This window comes from Engystomops pustulosus, chromosome 3, assembly GCF_040894005.1.
Source record: "Engystomops pustulosus chromosome 3, aEngPut4.maternal, whole genome shotgun sequence".
NCBI classification, from domain to species: domain Eukaryota; kingdom Metazoa; phylum Chordata; class Amphibia; order Anura; family Leptodactylidae; genus Engystomops; species Engystomops pustulosus.
Window position 1 is genome coordinate 188,578,583 of NC_092413.1, and position 19,670 is coordinate 188,598,252.

At 40.6% G+C, this 19,670-nt stretch overlaps 1 protein-coding gene across 2 annotated transcripts; it reads left to right on the forward strand.

Annotated features, from left to right (window-relative positions):
• Positions 1–4,546: 4,546 nt before the first annotated feature.
• LOC140120663 (galactose-3-O-sulfotransferase 2-like) lies at positions 4,547–15,491 on the forward strand. Of its 2 annotated transcripts, XM_072139622.1 has the most exons (5): positions 4,547–4,663; positions 4,836–5,039; positions 9,320–9,412; positions 11,068–11,518; positions 13,853–15,490. In XM_072139622.1, the coding sequence occupies exons 2-5, from the start codon at positions 4,978–4,980 to the stop codon at positions 14,633–14,635; spliced, it is 1,389 nt and encodes a 462-aa protein (XP_071995723.1). In that variant the 5' UTR covers positions 4,547–4,663; positions 4,836–4,977; the 3' UTR covers positions 14,636–15,490. The 2 variants fall into 2 exon arrangements, with proteins under 2 accessions (XP_071995723.1, XP_071995724.1); XM_072139623.1 differs by lacking the exon at positions 4,836–5,039 and having other exon boundaries at positions 4,617–4,663; positions 13,853–15,491.
• Positions 15,492–19,670: the final 4,179 nt, after the last annotated feature.

Here is a 19,670-nt window from a genome sequence, read left to right on the forward strand (position 1 = left end):
CCTCTTCCAGGACTTTCTACCTACAGACCTAGAAGTGATGACCGGTGCTGACAGAGGACATTTCATGTGACCCAGAAAATCCCCCAGTCAGCAGCCATTGACTGACGCTGCGCTCCCCTGGAATATCTGTGTTTGCTCGGATTGTTTGCCACCAGTTTAAACTTCTTTCTCTTCTATTGCGTTACTTTTCTTTAAGTTAAACTTTACTTTGTGTTGACTGCTCCCTATTAATGTGGCAAAGCACCGACAAGCTACAAATACATTTCACACACACAAATTACATTATAATCCAATTTTATAGATGACTTGACAAAATTAGCTTTAGTACAAACAAATCCACTTATACAGGTTTAATACAGTAAATGAGCTGAATACATTGTACGTATGTGGTCAAGGAGTCATTAGCTATTAATGCAAAACTAGAATAGCAACCTAGAGATGACTGCAAAGGAGGCATTAACCTCAGGGCTTTTACAATCTACTTGTCTCCAACCTTTCTCAGATGCTCCCAGCAGCCTGACCTCTGGCAAGTAAAGGAAACCTGTTATCATAAAAATCCAGTGTAACAGAAGCCAAGTGTGAGAAAATATCATCCTTAGAAAAAAGCAGAAAAGGGGAATAAACACATTTATTATATGAGACTAGGGTGTAACTACAGTGGTAACAGTCACAGCAGCCTCTATGGGGCCCAAAGTGTCAGGAGGGCCCCATCATCTGATCTGCCCCACAAACGAATGGACGATGTGCACCATTATAAACACATTTACTTACCCCAACAGACATAGGCATATTTTGGAGAGTTTGACAGAGTATTTGGACAGAGTATTTGGAGAGTATTTTAGGCTATTTCGAGTGCCGGTCACACTCTACCTTTCTTGGATACTGTTATATACTCTTTATACCGTACAATGTGCAGCATAATATGTATATAATGCTCCACATCCCTTATTCTTCAGTGTGTCAGGTCAGGTGCTGGGGCCCCCTGACACCATGGGCCCCATAGCAGCTGCTATAGCTGCTGCCGCTGTAGTCTTTCAGTGCCAGAAAAGCAGAAGCTACTTGTTTCTATGCCTCAATTAAGTGTCTTGCTGCACCCTAAAAATAGTCTGAAAAATGTTCAGCAGCTCTAATTTCATTAAGTACTTTCTACATTTTACACAATCAATGACATTTGTTTTTCAAATTGCAATTCATGAATGTTCCAATGTTATGCTTCTTGTAGTGTTTGTTGAATGTGAAATATTTACATTTAGTGGCAAACATACAGGTATTACGTGTTCCACCACATGCAAAAAATTCGGGATGACCATGTTTTTTATCCTTTTTTATTTTCACAATATAGACTTGCGGAAAGAATAGCTCCCAACCACCAAACTCTACTTGCTACACGTCTAAAACCCTCCTACAAGATGTGTTTTAACCCCTTGCCACCATTTTTCGGTCCACATCTTCAAAAGAATCCCCAATTTTTTTCTTTTTGGTGTACAGAGCTGTATGTGGGCTTGTGTTACAATTAGTATTTCCTATTCTACCGCCATCTACTAGGAAGCTGAAAAAAAAAAACAAATGAGATAAAAATTACTTGAAAACGCATTTTTACCAAACTCAGGTGGGCTTCGTTCTTACGACTTTCACTCTACGCTCCAAAGGACACCTATACTTTATTCTTTGGGTTGGTATGATCACAGAGATACAAAATTTGTATGGGTTTTATTAGGTTTTAATAAATTTGAGAGAATTAAAACCTTTTGTACAAATAAAAAATTCTTTGTTTTGAACATATTCTGACACCAATAACACAGAGCTGCTTAAGGTGTAAAATCTTGCTGGACACGCTGATGTTTTCATTTATACCAATTTGTGGACTGTTAGACCTTTTAATCACTTTTGATTTAAATTTTTATGTTTTGCAAAAAGGCAAAAAACTCTTGATTAGGAGATTTGGGCCAAGAATATCCATGTTTATATTCTAATATGACTAGAATTTTGGGACGCAGCAATAACTAACATGTTGTGTTCTAGGGAAAGAAGGTAATTTGAACTTCTAGGGTTTTTAAATAAGGAACCTTAAGACCAAGGTGGCGGCGTAAAGAATCTTAAGCCAAAGAATAATTAATAACAAAGCAAGAGTGCACAGCAAAAAGCACAATAGAGGAAGTAGTACTAGAAGTAGGAAGAGGGCAGTATAGCCAGCACAAAATGGAGGGAGGGAAATGTGAGTGTAAATGCAATTCCCAGTTGCCAACCCAAAAGCTGACTGGTTTGGCTACCCAACACAGTGGTCCCCAACCATAAGTATGCAGTTTTTTTTCCAGGGACCAAGGTTCCGGTTCCTGCAAAAATTTTTTGGGTGAATACAAAAAGGTTTGGCAGATCACTGACACCTATGACACACTCTCAGCTCAGATACAAGATTATATCACCCAGCTTTCCACCAAGAGATCCAAATCTGCAGAGCAAGCTGTCCATCACAGCCTCAAGTCGAGCAGAAACCACAGGAATAACCCATTCATAGAGTTCTGGCAAATTCCTTTAGATTATTCTGATAAGTACTATATTTATCCCCAGATTATGTACAGACAGCCCCCTACTTAAGGACACCTGACTTACAGACAACCCCTAGTTAAAGATGGACCCCTCTGCCCACTGTAACCTCTGGTGAAGTACTCTAGATGCTTTACTATAGTCCCAGACTGCAATGATCAGCTGTAAGGTGTCTGTAATGAAGCTTTATTGATAATCCTTGGTCCAATTACAGCAAAACATTTTGAAACTCCAATTGTCACTGAGGCAAAAAAAATTTTTGTCTGGATCTACAATTATAAAATATATAGTTTCAACTAAGATACAAATTCAACCTAAGAACACACCTATGGAACCTATCTTTTACGTAACCTGGGGACTGTCTGTACAGGATGTAGGGTCACCAAATGTCAAACGTAGATTTGCTACATTCCCTGGAGTTTTTTCCATGATGCACACTGTAGAGGGAAATGACAGATTCACATTCCAGTAATGCAAAAATCCAGAGCACTTGTCATCATTTCACATTTGTTATTTTAGTATTTTGTTTATAAAAGCAACATGTCTCTGCTGTTTTTATGTTTTGATAATGACATGGTGCCTGGTATTACACAGAGTTGCAAATCTAATCCTACTATCTTATCTCTCTCAAATATATTCTCCCTAGGCTTTAGTAATTGAAGTATAGTATAAGTACATGTAAAAAGTTTAAGTAAGGGCTGTTTCACACTAGTCATGATCAGTTTATAGCCAGGCTTGTATCATTGAATACTTACCAGGTGGCACTAATTGACAAAGTCTTCATAGCAAGAATTCTAACCTCCTTACCCTAGTCAAAAGCCTCTCACTCCAAAGCCAAACCTGTTCCCTACACTGTACTGGAGAGATGCAACCACATGGAAACTGTCTCCAGCTTGGAATCTGTTCCTTTTGGAATAGTTTGACTGGTTCGGCTTTAATTCCAAATCATGTCATTAGGCTTCCTGAAAGTCATGCTTGATGGTAAGGGGGCTGCCTTTCACGGTAGCTAATAAGCAATGTTTTCCTTGTCTTATCCTGGAGAATCAAGTAGAGCATCAATGGCTATAAGTCTCTGCACGCCTCATAGTTGGCCTTAGTTGGCAAAGTCTCCATAAGGAGAACTCTTACTTCCCGACTCCAGCTATGAATTAGCATACCTTCCGAAAGGTTTTATCTGCATTATACCTTCTTTTTTTTATTCCTACGTTTATGGATCCATACACTCTTTTTAGGAAAATAAAGTCTACAGTTTTATATCTACTGGAGTACTTTTGGGAGCTGTATGTGTTTTTCTTTTTTGAGTAATCAGAGCCAATTACTAATATGTGCATCTTTTGGACGGGATCTTAAATCTTCGACAATTTCAAATACAGGTGAGTAGAGAAGAGTTAATTATTCATGTTCCAATTCACTTTGTCTTCACAAAATTTTAAAAATAGGAATATAGTCCCTCTAGATTTCAAAAACACAGATTTTTCTTAATAACAAGTTACTATGTGGTTTTGTAAATCTTCGATAATTTTTTTTGTACATAAAGAATTATATAGGTAGGGTACTGTGCATGGGGAAAAGATATAACATGCTACATATTTCCCTGTGTTTTCCTATGGAGGGGGGAGGGGTGAGCTTACGCCAGGGCCAGCATACATTTTTCTGAATGCAGCCTGAACAAGATAGGACCTTTCTATTACATCTTCATTTTAGAGGACTAGAGGGGGTTATATATCAGTTTCCAGGACAATTGCATCAACATCAATTTGTCAGGAGCAAATCAGAAAAGATTTGGATCCGTTTCGGTGAAGAAATAGCTGCAGATTCCTACCTAATCTATGAATCAACTAAAGATTTTCTCATTTCTACTGGTGAATAAAGGTTCTTACTTTTTCACTTATTGCTTTTTTATGCAGCTAATAAATCCTTTTCATTTCTCAGTTTTCTCTTTCTCTTTTTGAGATGTCTCTTGAAAGAGAAACATCAACAGAGCTAGAACAGTTTATGGGTGTGTCGAGGTGACGGAGTAATGTCATCAGCATAAACCTGACAAGTTGTGGCCACTTTAGAATGTGGCTTGAAAGAGACGAGTACAATGTAGCAATCAGAAGAAACGTGCGGCTGAGAGGTATTTATGATGGTCCTGTATGTAGCTGATATTATGTATATATTCATGTATTTTTAAAAATATATATTTATTCATAGAAATATAATTTATTCTTATCTATTAATGGATTTTCTCACTTTGATCCATTGTTTCTTTCTCACTTTTGCATTTTTATTCCACATTCTGTTCACAGCAAAATACAAAGCACAAAGATGATCTGATCCCCCCTTCCTAATCTGACACATCACAACTCCTGCCCCCCTTGTTCGTGGCGCACTTCGATTACTGTTACACTGCCCACCAGTGCACTAGAGACATATTCTTCAGTTAACACGATGTCTTACTGGAATTTGAAAGTGACGAGAATCCTGCTTTTCTGTAGCACAGTTTTTCCAAGGTATGGAAATTAAATTTTAATAGTATTAAAGGGCTCTTTGATTGTTTTATGTCATTCCCCCCTAACCCTACATCCCAAAAGATGGATATTGTTATTTTTAGGGGGGGATTTTTATATGATCTTCTTGAGACTGTGTTGCAGTAATGTGCATAATATTTAATAAATTTGGTGCACCTTTAAAACTAAGCGCGGGTGCACACAGTACTCCATAGCTACACAATCAGCTCCAATTTTCTTGCAGTAGGTGAGCAGAGTTGTCTGGGGGTTGAAAACATTATTGTTTTCTTCCAAACACAGCTCCACTCTTGACCATTAGTAGTGTCCGGTATTGCAACTTTGGTCTATTTGTTTCCATGCACAAACCATGGTGAGATGTAGCACTGTTTTTGGGCATGTATTTTAAGCATTGGGGAACCCCTTTAAGTTTTCCATTGCGAAAGCATCAGGAATCTGCATTGCAAAAGTGCTAGAAATCCACAACAATGATTGACGTGGTGCAGATTTTACACCCACATTGTAAACATATTACCCTGCAGGGTTTTTACGTAATTCCTGGAGGGGATGAACATAAGAATTTGCTAAAAGACAGATTCTTGGTTGAAAAGTGTGAACTTTTGCTCAAGTTTGTGTTGCAATAACTTGCATGACCATTAATACATTTGGTGCATCTTTCTGTCTCATACATCTATATCTATCTATGACATTTTTATCTGTGAATTTCACAGTATACAACATAAACTTGCATATTTGTTGGTATATGTTTTTGCAGCTCCTCCATTGTTATACTTATATGGATAATATACCAGATTACCTTTTATGTTATTATTATTATTGTTTATAGAGCACCATTAATTCCATGGTGCTGTACAATCAGTAGGGGATTCACATACATTACATCAAGACAAGAACAAAAAAAACTACAAAATACAAAAATTTCAGTGATCAGGAGACAAGTGGGAGGAGGACCCTGCCCTCACTATCTATATGTATTGGAAGATGGGGGACAGATAGGGGAGGGAGAAATCCTGGATTTGGTTGTGAGAAGGGCAGATGGTAAAAGAGGGAAGTTGAAGGAAGGGCTGATAAATCAGGGACAGGTGTTTTCTTTTTCAATGCCAAATAGTGCATAGAACAATGGGGGAAATCACTGCTGGTGTCAGCACCTGGATAAGTCATACAAGACTGCTGCTTTCTACTCTGCTAGAGGTTATCACCAGCATATCTCAAGATAGATGTCAGGGATGCTGGGATTCACCGAAATAACAGAGTAAACTTGTTATTCACACAGTCTGGTGCTACTCTGTTGGTCTCTGTTAGTATATAGAGGCTGGTGCTGCCGTTTTGGTCCCTGTTAGTATATAGAGGCTGGCGCTGCCCTTTTGGTCCCTGTTAGTATATAGAGGCTGGCGCTGCCCTTTTGGTCCCTGTTATTATATAGAGGCTGGCGCTGCCCTTTTGGTCCCTGTTAGTATATAGAGGCTGGCGCTGCCCTTTTGGTCTCTGTTAGTATATACAGGCTGGCGCTGCCCTGTTGGTCTCTGTTAGTATATACAGGCTGGCACTGCCTTTTGGTCCCTGTTAGTATATACAGGCTGGCGCTGCCCTTTTGGTCCCTGTTAGTATATACAGGCTGGCGCTGCCCTGTTGGTCTCTGTTAGTATATACAGGCTGGCGCTGCTCTGTTGGTCCCTGTTAGTATATAGAGGCTGGCGCTGCCCTTTTGGTCCCTGTTAGTATATAGAGGCTGGCGCTGCTCTGTTGGTCTCTGTTAGTATATAGAGGCTGGCGCTGCCCTGTTGGTCTCTGTTAGTATATAGAGGCTGGCGCTGCCCTGTAGGTCCCTGTTAGTATATAGAGGCTGGCGCTGCCCTTTTGGTCCCTGTTAGTATATAGAGGCTGGCGCTGCTCTGTTGGTCTCTGTTAGTATATAGAGGCTGGCGCTGCCCTGTTGGTCTCTGTTAGTATATAGAGGCTGGCGCTGCCCTGTTGGTCTCTGTTAGTATATACAGGCTGGCGCTGCTCTGTTGGTCTCTGTTAGTATATACAGGCTGGCACTGCCCTTTTGGTCCCTGTTAGTGTATAGAGGCTGGCTCTGCTCTGTTGGTCTCTGTTAGTATATAGAGGCTGGCGCTGCCCTGTTGGTCTCTGTTAGTATATACAGGCTGGCGCTGCTCTGTTGGTCTCTGTTAGTATATACAGGCTGGCGCTGCTCTGTTGGTCCCTGTTAGTATATAGAGGCTGGCGCTGCCCTTTTGGTCCCTGTTAGTATATAGAGGCTGGTGCTGCCCTGTTGGTCTCTGTTAGTATATACAGGCTGGCGCTGCTCTGTTGGTCCCTGTTAGTATATAGAGGCTGGCGCTGCTCTGTTGGTCTCTGTTAGTATATAGAGGCTGGCGCTGCCCTGTTGGTCTCTATTAGTATATACAGGCTGGTGCTGCCCTTTTGGTCTCTGTTAGTATATACAGGCTGGCGCTGCTATGTTGGTCTCTGTTAGTATATACAGGCTGGCGCTGCTCTGTTGGTCCCTGTTAGTATATAGAGGCTGGCGCTGCTCTGTTGGTCCCTGTTAGTATATAGAGGCTGGCGCTGCTCTGTTGGTCTCTGTTAGTATATAGAGGCTGGCGCTGCTCTGTTGGTCTCTGTTAGTATATACAGGCTGGCGCTGCTCTGTTGGTCCCTGTTAGTATATACAGGCTGGCGCTGCCCTTTTGGTCCCTGTTAGTATATAGAGGCTGGTGCTGCTCTGTTGGTCTCTGTTAGTATATACAGGCTGGTGCTGCCCTTTTGGTCTCTGTTAGTATATAGAGGCTGGCGCTGCCCTGTTGGTCTCTGTTAGTATATACAGGCTGGCGCTGCTCTGTTGGTCTCTGTTAGTATATAGAGGCTGGTGCTGCCCTTTTGGTCTCTGTTAGTATATAGAGGCTGGTGCTGCCCTGTTGGTCTCTGTTAGTATATAGAGGCTGGTGCTGCCCTGTTGGTCTCTGTTAGTATATAGAGGCTGGTGCTGCCCTGTTGGTCTCTGTTAGTATATAGAGGCTGGCACTGCCTTTTGGTCCCTGTTAGTATATACAGGCTGGCGCTGCCCTTTTGGTCCCTGTTAGTATATACAGGCTGGCGCTGCCCTGTTGGTCTCTGTTAGTATATACAGGCTGGCGCTGCTATGTTGGTCTCTGTTAGTATATAGAGGCTGGCGCTGGCCCTGGTGGTCTCTGTTAGTATATAGAGGCTGGCGCTGCTATGTTGGTCTCTGTTAGTATATAGAGGCTGGCGCTGCTCTGTTGGTCCCTGTTAGTATATAGAGGCTGGCGCTGCTCTGTTGGTCTCTGTTAGTATATACAGGCTGGCGCTGCTCTGTTGGTCTCTGTTAGTATATAGAGGCTGGTGCTGCCCTGTTGGTCCCTGTTAGTATATACAGGCTGGCGCTGCCCTGTTGGTCTCTGTTAGTATATACAGGCTGGCGCTGCTATGTTGGTCTCTGTTAGTATATAGAGGTTGGTGCTGCCTTGTTGGTCCCTGTTAGTATATAGAGGCTGGCGCTGCTCTGTTGGTCTCTGTTAGTATATACAGGCTGGCGCTGCTCTGTTGGTCTCTGTTAGTATATACAGGCTGGCGCTGCTCTGTTGGTCTCTGTTAGTATATACAGGCTGGCGCTGCTCTGTTGGTCTCTGTTAGTATATACAGGCTGGCGCTGCTCTGTTGGTCTCTGTTAGTATATACAGGCTGGCGCTGCTCTGTTGGTCTCTGTTAGTATATAGAGGCTGGCGCTGCCCTTTTGGTCCCTGTTAGTATATACAGGCTGGCGCTGCCCTGTTGGTCTCTGTACAAATAGAAAGAGTCAGTGACGGACTGCGCAGCAGCTGATAAAGGCTTGAGAAAGGCTCAGATTGAGCAGGAACATCGCTGTTATCACTAATGAAGTTAAAGAAGACGACCTTTTCAACACTATTTATTGTCTGGAGTGCTGCTCTGTTCTTATTTTTACTTGCCCCACTATCTTCAACTTGGAGCGTGCTGCTTGGACTTTTTTGCTGTAATGATATAGTTAGAAATGTGCGCTGTATATGAAGAGCCAATGTCTGTCTATTTCACTTTAATAACCGAAGACACATACATTTTTTTATGTGTCTCAGTATTAACAGTATGTGAGACAACATTCAGTAGGAGAATAGGAAATGGATTGTGGCTTTAATAAAATAATTGTGTGCAGGGATTTTGTTTAGTGATTCCTTTTCTTTTCAAATCATAAATAATTTTATGAAATATTTCTACTTTTCCTACAGAACGCTCAAGTACATGAAGTTGGTGTATGCGGTCATCTTTTTCGTAGTGTTATCAATCTCTTTACACCTATTTGACACCAGAGAACAACCAAAGTAAGAAACCTTGAACAGATGAAAGATACAATATTTTTGTGCTTATAACTTTACATTTTGTTGTATTTTAATTAGGCCTAATATACCTAAACCTTATTCCTGCAAGTCACATTTTTGATGCCTACTGCAAATATACAACTTGGTCACTACTGTAGAGGGCTCCCTTTATAGTCTAAATGTTGTCTGTTAGCCAAACTAATCCAACACTCTCATTAACCCATTAATGACCGCCGTATCAGGTTTTTACGGCGGCCATTAAGGGTACTTCTTCTGACGAGCAGCCTTTCTACGTTGGTGCATCAGTCGGTGAATCGGATCTGATCCATCCTGCGGAAGCCCCAGGGCTCCGAGGCCGCCGACTCCTCTTCACGCTGGGTTCCGCCTCCTGGCAGGACCCGGCTGTAACTATCTGAGCATGCACTAACTAACTGAGCTTGTACATTGTGTACAAGTGAATTGCAGTGTAAGGGCTTAGACAAGCGATCGGATAAATGCTTGTTCAAGCCCAAGTATGGAAAAATTAAAAAATGGAAAACAGGATGTAAAAATCCTTTTATAATAATAATTAAAGAATTAATAAAATAAAAGTCCTCTAATCAGCCCAATTACATATAAAATCCAAATAAAGTATATAAAACTGAAAAACAGATGGTCACAGGCGATCTCCTAGCTTCCCGGCCTGGAGCAGGAGGTACGATCGCAGTTGAGGGGGAAGGCGGATTAAATTAAAACCCTACGATTACTTTTTTAAAAATAATTTTCTAAGCAAAGGTGCCCATTCTTTATGCACTAAAAACATTTCCAATTAGTGCATAAAGAAACAGGCATGTTGTCTCACTGCACGCTGACAAGGGTGCCATAGACGTAAATGGGGACTGATATGCAGCCGCAAATGACTTTATAATTAAATGTGCCCCAATTTGTTTTATTCAATGTTTGATGTATCAACATGTAACATTTGCCATCTTCAGTATGTTGGAAGCACTGTAACATCAGTTAAAGTCTATGGCGGAACATATCACCAATGCAATTAGGAATATTTCTTGTCCATCCCAACATTTTTGCACACCCAAGGGGAAGGGTGTTTCTGGTTAGAAGTTTGCGAATATTGAAAAAGTTAGTAACCCAGCTATAGGTGGAAACAAGGAGCCTTTAATGAGACTCCCTTTCATGGCATGTAGAACAGCAGTGCGAGAGTTAATGCCCACAGACTGAGACAGGCTTAAAGGGGTTGACCACCTTACCTAATGTATTTTGTAATGTGTGTATAAGATTGGCAGGATATGAGGTAATTTACCAATATACATCTAGTAATAGTTCTGCTCCGCTTTCTTGATATGTAAAGTGAAGCCTCCTGTCTTTTACCTCGTCAGCCGGACATTCCTGTCCATAACATGGCCGCAGATAGAGGGTCATGTGATCTCTAACTGGTGATTGCTGATGGTCAGTTATTCATCACATGACCCTCCTTGTGTAGCCATTTATTTGGAAGACATCCAAAATAATTTTACATGAGCCACAATTAAACAGACACAACGTTGATTCCAAACCTGGAATCAGCATTGATAGAGTAAAAATTTTGATTTACTTATAACTTGTTTTACTTTCATAGTTTGTATTTTTATGTTTAGACATATTGTGTTACTTTTGAATAGGTTCCCATTTCCGGCAAACAGATGTGATGAAAGGAACAATACAGACACAGGTTTATCAAGGCTGAAAAGTGTCATCAGTGACGAGATGCCGGAATCAGACTGGAAGCAGCTGCTGGAAATTGTGGAGAAGTGGAAGGTTCAAAAAGAAGACCTTCAACAAAAGCCTTCGACCGAAGAATCCTTTAACCAAAGTCCTTATGTGAAAAGAGAGTCGTGCCCGCCCCGGGAAAACATCTTCTTCTTGAAAGCACACAAGACGGCCAGCAGTACTATCATGAACATACTCTTGCGTTATGGGGAATATCATAACCTGACATTCGCTTTCCCTAAAGTGAAACACCAGTTTTGGTACCCAGGATACTTTTCAGCAAAGCATGTGCAAGGTTATTCATCAGAAAAGAAGCCGAAATTCAATATCATGTGTCATCACATGCGCTTCTCTCTCATAGAGGTATACATTTGCTTTATATTATGTTACTTTACTAACCTCTCTGCAGGGATAATACTATATAAATTACATACACAAGAAGGAGGAGATAAGCTAATATGTCTGGGTCTAGTATACTGCATGTAGTAAGGAGGAAGGGAGCCATTAGGTGCTTTAGGTCATGTGCCTAAAACATCCAGTTAAGGAGTGGCATCCTCAGGAAAATTAGCTTTTTCCTCCATTTATTTAGTTGATTTGTTGTTGTGGGCAGATTATTGCCACAGATTGAAGGTATCATAAAAGAGAAGGTCTGAAAATTCTTTAGGACCACTCCAGGGAGTGAGTAATAGTGAGTGCAGGGAGTGAGTAATAGTCTTGTTTTTTACTGCATTTAGGTTCTGATCTCGGACACATACAATAACTTGCTGGGGTACAGGGATCTGGATCAGGCAGGATCCAGGTCCAGCTTCAGGATTCCTGATCAGGCTTGGGTTTAGAGTAGCAGCTCAGGCTGGATGCAGGCTCAGGTATGGGTTCAGGGTTTCAGGTCCACCAAAACACAAACAGATAGAAGTACTGCAAGTCACAGGAGAAAGTATAACCAGCCCTGAGTGAACATGAGTCAGCAATTTATCCAGTTACCTTACACTGCCAATGCAGCTGCATCACTCAACCCACTCAACCCACAGCTGAGACACTGAGCTCCAGAATGAACCCCACAGTTTCCAGGGATCAGATATTACAAAGTAGCAGCTCCCAGCACGGCAGGCTTGGGTGTGGCTCACAAGCTGGCAACCAGAACTATCAAAAGAGTCCAGACAGAAATTTAATTGCGTATCTGCCAATTGGTTTAGAAAAGTATTCTTCAGACCCCTTTAAAGTTTTCAATCTGTTTCATTACTGTCAATTAGTAAGAAAAAAATTATTTTTTTTGCTCTTTAATGTACACTCTGCCCCATCTTTTAAAAAAAAACTGAAATGTAGATATTTTATTTATTAAACAAGAAAAACTGAAATATCACATGGTCAAGTATTCAGCCCCTTTGCTCAGTGTTGAGTAGAAGCAGCTTTTGAGCTATTACAGCCAGGAGTCTTCTTGGGAAGATGTAAAAAGTTTTTCACACCTGGATTTGGGGATTCTCTACCTCTTCCTTGCAGATATTTTCCAGTTTCCTCAGGTTGGATGGTGAATGTTGGTGGACACCATTTTTAAGTCTCCCCACTGATACTCATTTGGTTTAGGTCCGGGCTCTGGCTGGACCAGTCAGGAATGGTCACATAGTTGTACTGATGCCTCTGCTTTGTTATTTTAGCTGTGTGCTTAGGATCATTGTCTTGTTGGAAGGTGAACCTTCAGTGCAGTCTGAGTTCCAGAGCACTCTGGAGGAGGTTTTCATCCAGGATATCTCTGTATTTGGCCGCATTCATCTTTCCTTCAATTACAACCAGTGGTCCTATCTCTGCCTCCATAGCATGATGCTGCCACCACATGTGCCACTGTGCTCTTTGGAACCTCGGGTACTGCAGAAATTCTTTTGTAACCTTGGCCTGATCAGTGCCTTGCCACAATTCTTCCTCTAAGTTATTTGGGCAGTTCATTAGACCTCAAGATTCTCATGTGCTCTCACATGCACATGACATGTACTGTGAGGTCTGACGTAGACAGGTGTGTGACTTTCCTAATCAAATGTAATCAGTTTAAATAAACACAGCTGGACTCTAATGAAGGAGTAGAACCATCTCAAGAAGGATCAGAAGGAAATAAACAGCTTGTGAGTTAAATATAAGTCACAGCAATATACTGTAAGTCACAGCAAAGGGTCTGAATACTTATAACCATCTGATATTTCAGTTTTTCTTGTTTAAAAAAATTAGCAAAAATATCTACATTTTTTTTTTTTGTAAAGATGTGGTGGAGAGTATACATTACTGAGCATTTATGTAGGCCCTGGCCCTATATATTACATGCCATTAATATCGGAGGAATAGGAATGGCTTCCGGTAACTGAGGACATAAATATTATCTAATATGAAATGTTGACTCCAGTAACTAGTATATAAACATACAATCCTTCAACGGGAAGCAGGAGCAGGAGCTGCTGAGAAGCTATTTATATAGGAGATGCATAGAGCAATATAAGGATTAGATTACTGTAAATGATGGATAGTCCACTGCGCCCCTAATCCTAAACATGATAATGGCTCTTTAACTTAATTTATAAATTTAGGATATGATACAATACTTTATTGATCCAGTAGGAAATTGATTAAACTTTAGTTCAAACCTTATTTATGTGTACAAAAATTGTCATATATTGGCAATTATTAGAAAATTAATTAAATATTACTGTATTACAGGTGGAGAAGGTCATGCCCAAAGATACTTTCTATTTTACCATTCTGAGAAATCCGGTCTCCTTGATGGAATCCTCCTTTGCATACTACAAATACTCAAGCTCATTTTACAATGTTACAAGTCTTGAAGACTTCATACAAAACACCTCCAAGTTTTATCGAAGTAAAGAATACGATAGTGCTTTTGCTAAGAATCTGTTGACTCATGATCTTGGTTTTCACCATAATGCACCTGACTCTCCCAAACAATACAAACTCCTCACCAACGCGGTAGATACAATATTTGATCTGGTCTTGATTACAGAATACTTTGATGAGTCTTTGGTGCTCCTCAAAGACGCCCTGTGTTGGACTTTTGATGACGTCTTATCATTTCCTCTAAATATTAGAAGTAATACCAGCAGAAAGATTCTCTCCGAGGAGACTAAAGAGAGAATAAAAAGCTGGAACCAGCTGGACTGGCAGTTGTACGTTCACTTCAATAACTCATTTTGGAATCGTGTGGAGAAGTTTGGGCGGGAACGGATGGAGAAAGAAGTGAGGGAACTAAGAAAAAGGAGAGAACAGCTTTCTGAGAAATGTCTGGATGCCCAAGTGGAACCAAATAAATTAAAAGACAAAGCAATGGTTCCATACCAACCTTATTTAATTCGAATCCTTGGGTATAACTTGAAGCCGGGATTAAGTATAAATGACCAGATTCTGTGTCATAGACTCGTCCTTCCAGAAATTCCATACACTCAACTTTTATGGGACAAACAAATTGGAAACAAAACTAAAACATAACATGCAATCATCTAATAAAAAAGGTTTGCCTTGTAAAGCTATGTTCACATCTGTGTGAAAGGCTGTTAGGAGAACAACGACTGAATACCAGGGCAAACGTGAACCTAAGCTAAAAGACATTGGCCAAGAGTGGCCAAAATGAAGATAAAGGTTTATGTAAGATAAGAAAATATGGCTCAGTTTACATGGGTCAAGGCTTTTCATTATGGAAGAGTCTAGTAGACTTTGGAACAGTCAGGGACTCATTTTCTTATGTTATACCATCCCCCATCTTTGCTTCAATTTTGTCTAATCTTAGATATCTATTGAGACACATTCTGGACACATTCTAGGAAACATGCAGGAATCACCATACTGTGAATTTTAGAGAGGTGGTCCTCTCAAAAAAGAGGGAGTGTTTACAAGAATAGGACATATGGGAATAGAAATCATGGTTACTGTATAGATAAATCCCAATATTTTAGCACAAAAGTAATGTAGCATTTATGGTGAATGGGCACTTTTTTAGATGTTCCTGTCTTTATTCCATTTTGGTGCTTTAAATTATATGAATTTTTAAAATTTTTAACCTTTTTCATTTTGGGTTATTTATTTCTGATGAAATGTGTATATTTATTGTTGTGTCTTTTTGAATGCAAGTAGAGAAGCAGAACAGCGGCCCTTGCTATGACAGTATATGTAGCATTGACTGGAAAAACCCTGTGATCAATAAATCAGATGGCCTATAATGAAAGGCAAAATGATAAAAGAAATGGGGTTTATGGCGTATGGACCAGTTATTTTGTATAAATTAAGCCAGTATAATGACACATGTAATTTACTGATTTATATTATACTAAATGACAAAATAAAGGCTATGGCTTAGTGGTTAGCATTACAGCCTTGCAGCGCTGGGATCCTGGGTTCAAGTCACAGGGTCAACATCTGCAAAGAGTTTGTATGTTCTCCGGTTTCCGGTTTCCTCCCACACACCAAAACATACTGGTAGGTTACTTAGATTTTGAGGCTCATGGGGACAGGGACTGATTTGGCTCTGTGCAGCGCTGCGTAATCTGTGTGCGCTATATAAATAAAGGAATTATTATTATGGAAACATTTGGGAATGTTTGTTTTCATTAACTCTTGCATTCTGCACATTATGGTCAAAAAACAAAAAACTGTTTTATAACTCTTAATTATTAAGAGGGTTGTCCACGTCAAATAATTCATATTGTTTGTATAATCAAAAGTTATACAATTTTCCAATATACTTTCTGCATTAATCCCTCACTATTTTCTAGAGCAGTGATGGCAAACCTTTTAGACACCGAGTGCCCAAACTACATCCAAAACTCACATATTTTTTGCAAATTGCCGATGCGACAATTTAAACAGTAACTTATTGCTCCCTGCTCTGTCACATGTTTACATTGTATAGGCACCTGAGGACACCCATACAGTAGAAAAAAGGAGAAAAAAATTTTGGTTATCATTGTAGCTTCCTTCTAGGGTCCTGGGCCCGGGACTGCAAGAGGCCTTGAGTCCTGTCTGGTTAACTCTGCGGAGGGTGATGGCGTGGGTGCCCAGAGAGATGGCTCTGAGTGCCACCTCTGGCACCTGTGCCATAGGTTCGCCACCACTGTTCTAGATTCTTGCTTGTTGTCACTCAACAGGAAGCTTCATTGCTTACTTCCTGTGGATAGAAATCTGTCCTTTTTCATGTGTAATCTTGGACTCCAGTCACACTGTATTTTGTTGCAAAAGAAATCTTTATTGATACAAACTTTAATGTGACGTTTCGGTCAAACAATTGACCTTCATCAGACTCTGTGGATACAGTGTATACGTGAATTAGGAAAGAAACATGGACATAAATACAATAAAAACATATGTACAAAAATTAGGTGTTCAAAGGCATAGCGTAGCTGATATGGGGTATAGAGGATACAATGAAATAGGTAAGGCATCATGTATATTACTAGGCATATAAGTTGTATGGGGAATGATGTACACAACACAAAATATCGAAATATAAGAAATAGTATGAACATTGCAGTAAAGGATTCCACATTTGCATTACAGCAGTGTTTATTTTGTATGCTAATATCCGTGGAGTGGAGCAATCCGGAAGATCCAGGAAGGATGGCAATGGGCTCCAAAAATAGTGACATACAAGGTATCATCTGTAAGAAAATAAAGAGGCAGCCTACCAGTTTGCAAGTGAGCACAATGCGTGGTTTTTGCATATAGCAAGTTGTGGCGCTGCTATAGTGGAATGGCGGTCATGGCCGCTGAGAGAGGTGAAGCTGCCTCTTCATTTTCTTATGACGTCATGCAATTTCAGGGCCAGGTGACATCATAGTGTGCGTGTTATGGTGGGTCGGGAAGAAGAATGAGCCGCGGGCCAGGAAGGAGCAGGAGCTGAGTATATCATGTTTTTTTTCAAGAGGCCCTGCTTTGGACATTACATTTAATAATGGGGGGGGGGGGGGCACTGCTATGGACGTTCGATTACAGGGGGGACTCTGCAGGGGACATTACATTAAAGGGGGGACTTTGAAGAGGACATTACATTAAAGGGGGTCTCCGCTGTGGACATTACAATAAAGGGGGGCTCCTCTGTGGACATTTCATTGAAGAGGGGACTCTGAAGAGGACATTAAATTCAAGGGGGACTCTGCAGGGGATATTACATTAAAGGGAGCCTCAGCTCCTGCTACTCCAGGACCCAGTAGCCTCTTTAGAAAAGCTGCATTTTAGGGAATTAAAAGTTATAAAAAGAGTGCGGGGACGTGAGGATTAGCCCTTAAAAGGGCTATCCTCACATCCTATAGGTGCACCTACCACCCAATCTACCTTTATAGGTAGATCCGTGGTGTAGGTTTCCTTTAAAGTACCTTAGGGAGTCTGAAAAATAGTAAAAATAAAACTAAATAAAAGTTTTTTTTTTTTTTTTTAAAACCTAATAAAAAAACCTAAAAATTCAAATCACTCCCTTTCCTTAGAACTGATATAAAAAATAAACAGCAAAAATCTTAAACAAATTAGGTATCGCCGCGTCCGAAAATGCACATTCTATCAAAATGTATTAACAGTTTGTCACTGCGTTTAAACCCGTAATGGAAAATACCGCCCAAAGTCGAAATTGGAACTTTTTTGCCATTTTGAAAAATATAAAAAATTCAATAAAAAGTGATCAAAAGGTCGTACAGTCTTTACAATAGTAGCAATGAAAACGTCATCAAAAGTCCACAGCTTCATACAGCAAAGTATGAAAAAGTTATTTGCGCCAGAAGATAAAATAAAAAAAAAAAATTTGTACAGGAGGTTTTAATTTTTGTAAATGTATGAAAACATTATAAAACTTATGCAAATTTGATATCCCCGTTATCGTACTGACCCAAAGAATAAAGTAGACATGACATTTGGGGCGAACATTGAAAGCCGTAAAAACTAATACCACAAGAAAACGATGCAAATGAGTTTTTCACCAGTTTCACTGCATTTGGAATTTTTTTCCCGCTTCCCAGTACATGGCATAGAATACTACATACTATCAATTTGAAGTGCAATTTGTTAAGCAGAAACAAGCAGTCACACAGCTCTGTACATGGAAAAATAGAAAAGTTATTGATATTTGAAGGCGGGGAGTGAAAAATGAAAACGCAAAAACGAGAAAGGGCTGTGTCGGGAATGGGTTAAAGGGGGCTCTGCTGTGGATATTACATTAAACATGGGCTCTGCTGTGGACATTTTATCAATAAGGGGAGGCTTCTGGACATATTATTAATAAATAGCTGTATTTCCATCCAGAATTTCCATTTCCTAGGATTATACTCCAGTCAATAAGTTTTTACATTTTTCTTTTTTTATGTGGTATAATTAGGCTCCTCGGCTTCAACTTAGGTATACACAATATGGGGCACAATTACTAAGGGCTTTGAGACGGTTTTCTGACGGACTTTGCACATTCTTTTAGTCGAAAGCAGCTTGCAGTATGAGGCTAGTTTGCATCCCTCGGAACACTGCACGTGTCACAGTTGGGTCCCTAGGAAACTGGGACCGTGACATCATAAAGGACCTTGTTCTGCTGGCCAGTGACTGCCTCACTACTCATTCAAGCTCTGGAGCTCTTCAAGGAAGCAGTGGGACAAGCTGTGTGCTGGGACGGTCATCTCTGGGTTCATGGAAGCCCCAGGAGGGGTAATGGCCCTTCCAAGAAAGCTAGGCAAAGGGAAGACTTAAAGCTCATAGCAGACCATAATGCTAAAAGCACAAGAGTTGCGCATGATGTTCTTTTGCACTGGACCAGATGACTGACCCCTTCAGTCCTGCAGACTAATTTCAGGGCATAATAGCGACAGGGCAAGTCACAATCTAGACATCACCACCCCCAGCTTTCTCAATGCAAAGTAGCATCAGCCTGGGCTGCTTCTCTCTGTGGCTAAACACCAGTCTTTATTAATCCAGTTAAAAGTCACACTTTTACTTTGGAATGAAAGGTCTACATCTAGGGGAAGCATCTACCTGGGTGTACGACTTGCTTCGTGGAGTGCATTTAGCTCCCTACATCCAACCTATTGTGCCACTGTCCCCCACTAGCCTTCTAAGAGGAACCTGTCTAAGTAGGGTTATACCACATTAATTTGCACAGAATTTTGTGCAAATTCCACACTTTTTTTGTGACATCTGAAGTGTTCATGTCAATGTACTTAGGAGTTCTGAAAACTGAGATTGATGCAGAGTAAAAAAAAAATTAAAACACAATGGCAGCAAGCCTGCCGTGAGTGGCATCTATTCACCTGGTCGGCAGCAGTCTTCTACCTAGGGGCTTGAAAGCGACATTTTCTGTGCTTGTCCTTAGAAGCTTGGGAGTGGGTATTCAAAATGGCCACCCCAGAGGCAGAAAAATACAAAATGACTGCTGTCAGAAGCAACTATGAGGCTAGTTTGCATCCCACGGAACACTACATGTGTCAAAGTTGGGTCCCTTGGAAACTGGGACCATGACATCATAAAGGGCCTTGTTCTGCTGGCAGCTGTGACTGTCCACTGC

Excerpts from the sequence above, each read along its gene's own strand:
- LOC140120663 (XM_072139622.1), top strand. The coding sequence starts at position 4,978 with ATGTCTTACTGGAATTTGAAAGTGACGAGAATCCTGCTTTTCTGTAGC. Across the intron at positions 5,040-9,319 it reads TGTAGCACAGTTTTTCCAAG|AACGCTCAAGTACATGAAGT; the intron begins GTATGGAAATTA and ends CTTTTCCTACAG. Across the intron at positions 9,413-11,067 it reads GACACCAGAGAACAACCAAA|GTTCCCATTTCCGGCAAACA; the intron begins GTAAGAAACCTT and ends ACTTTTGAATAG.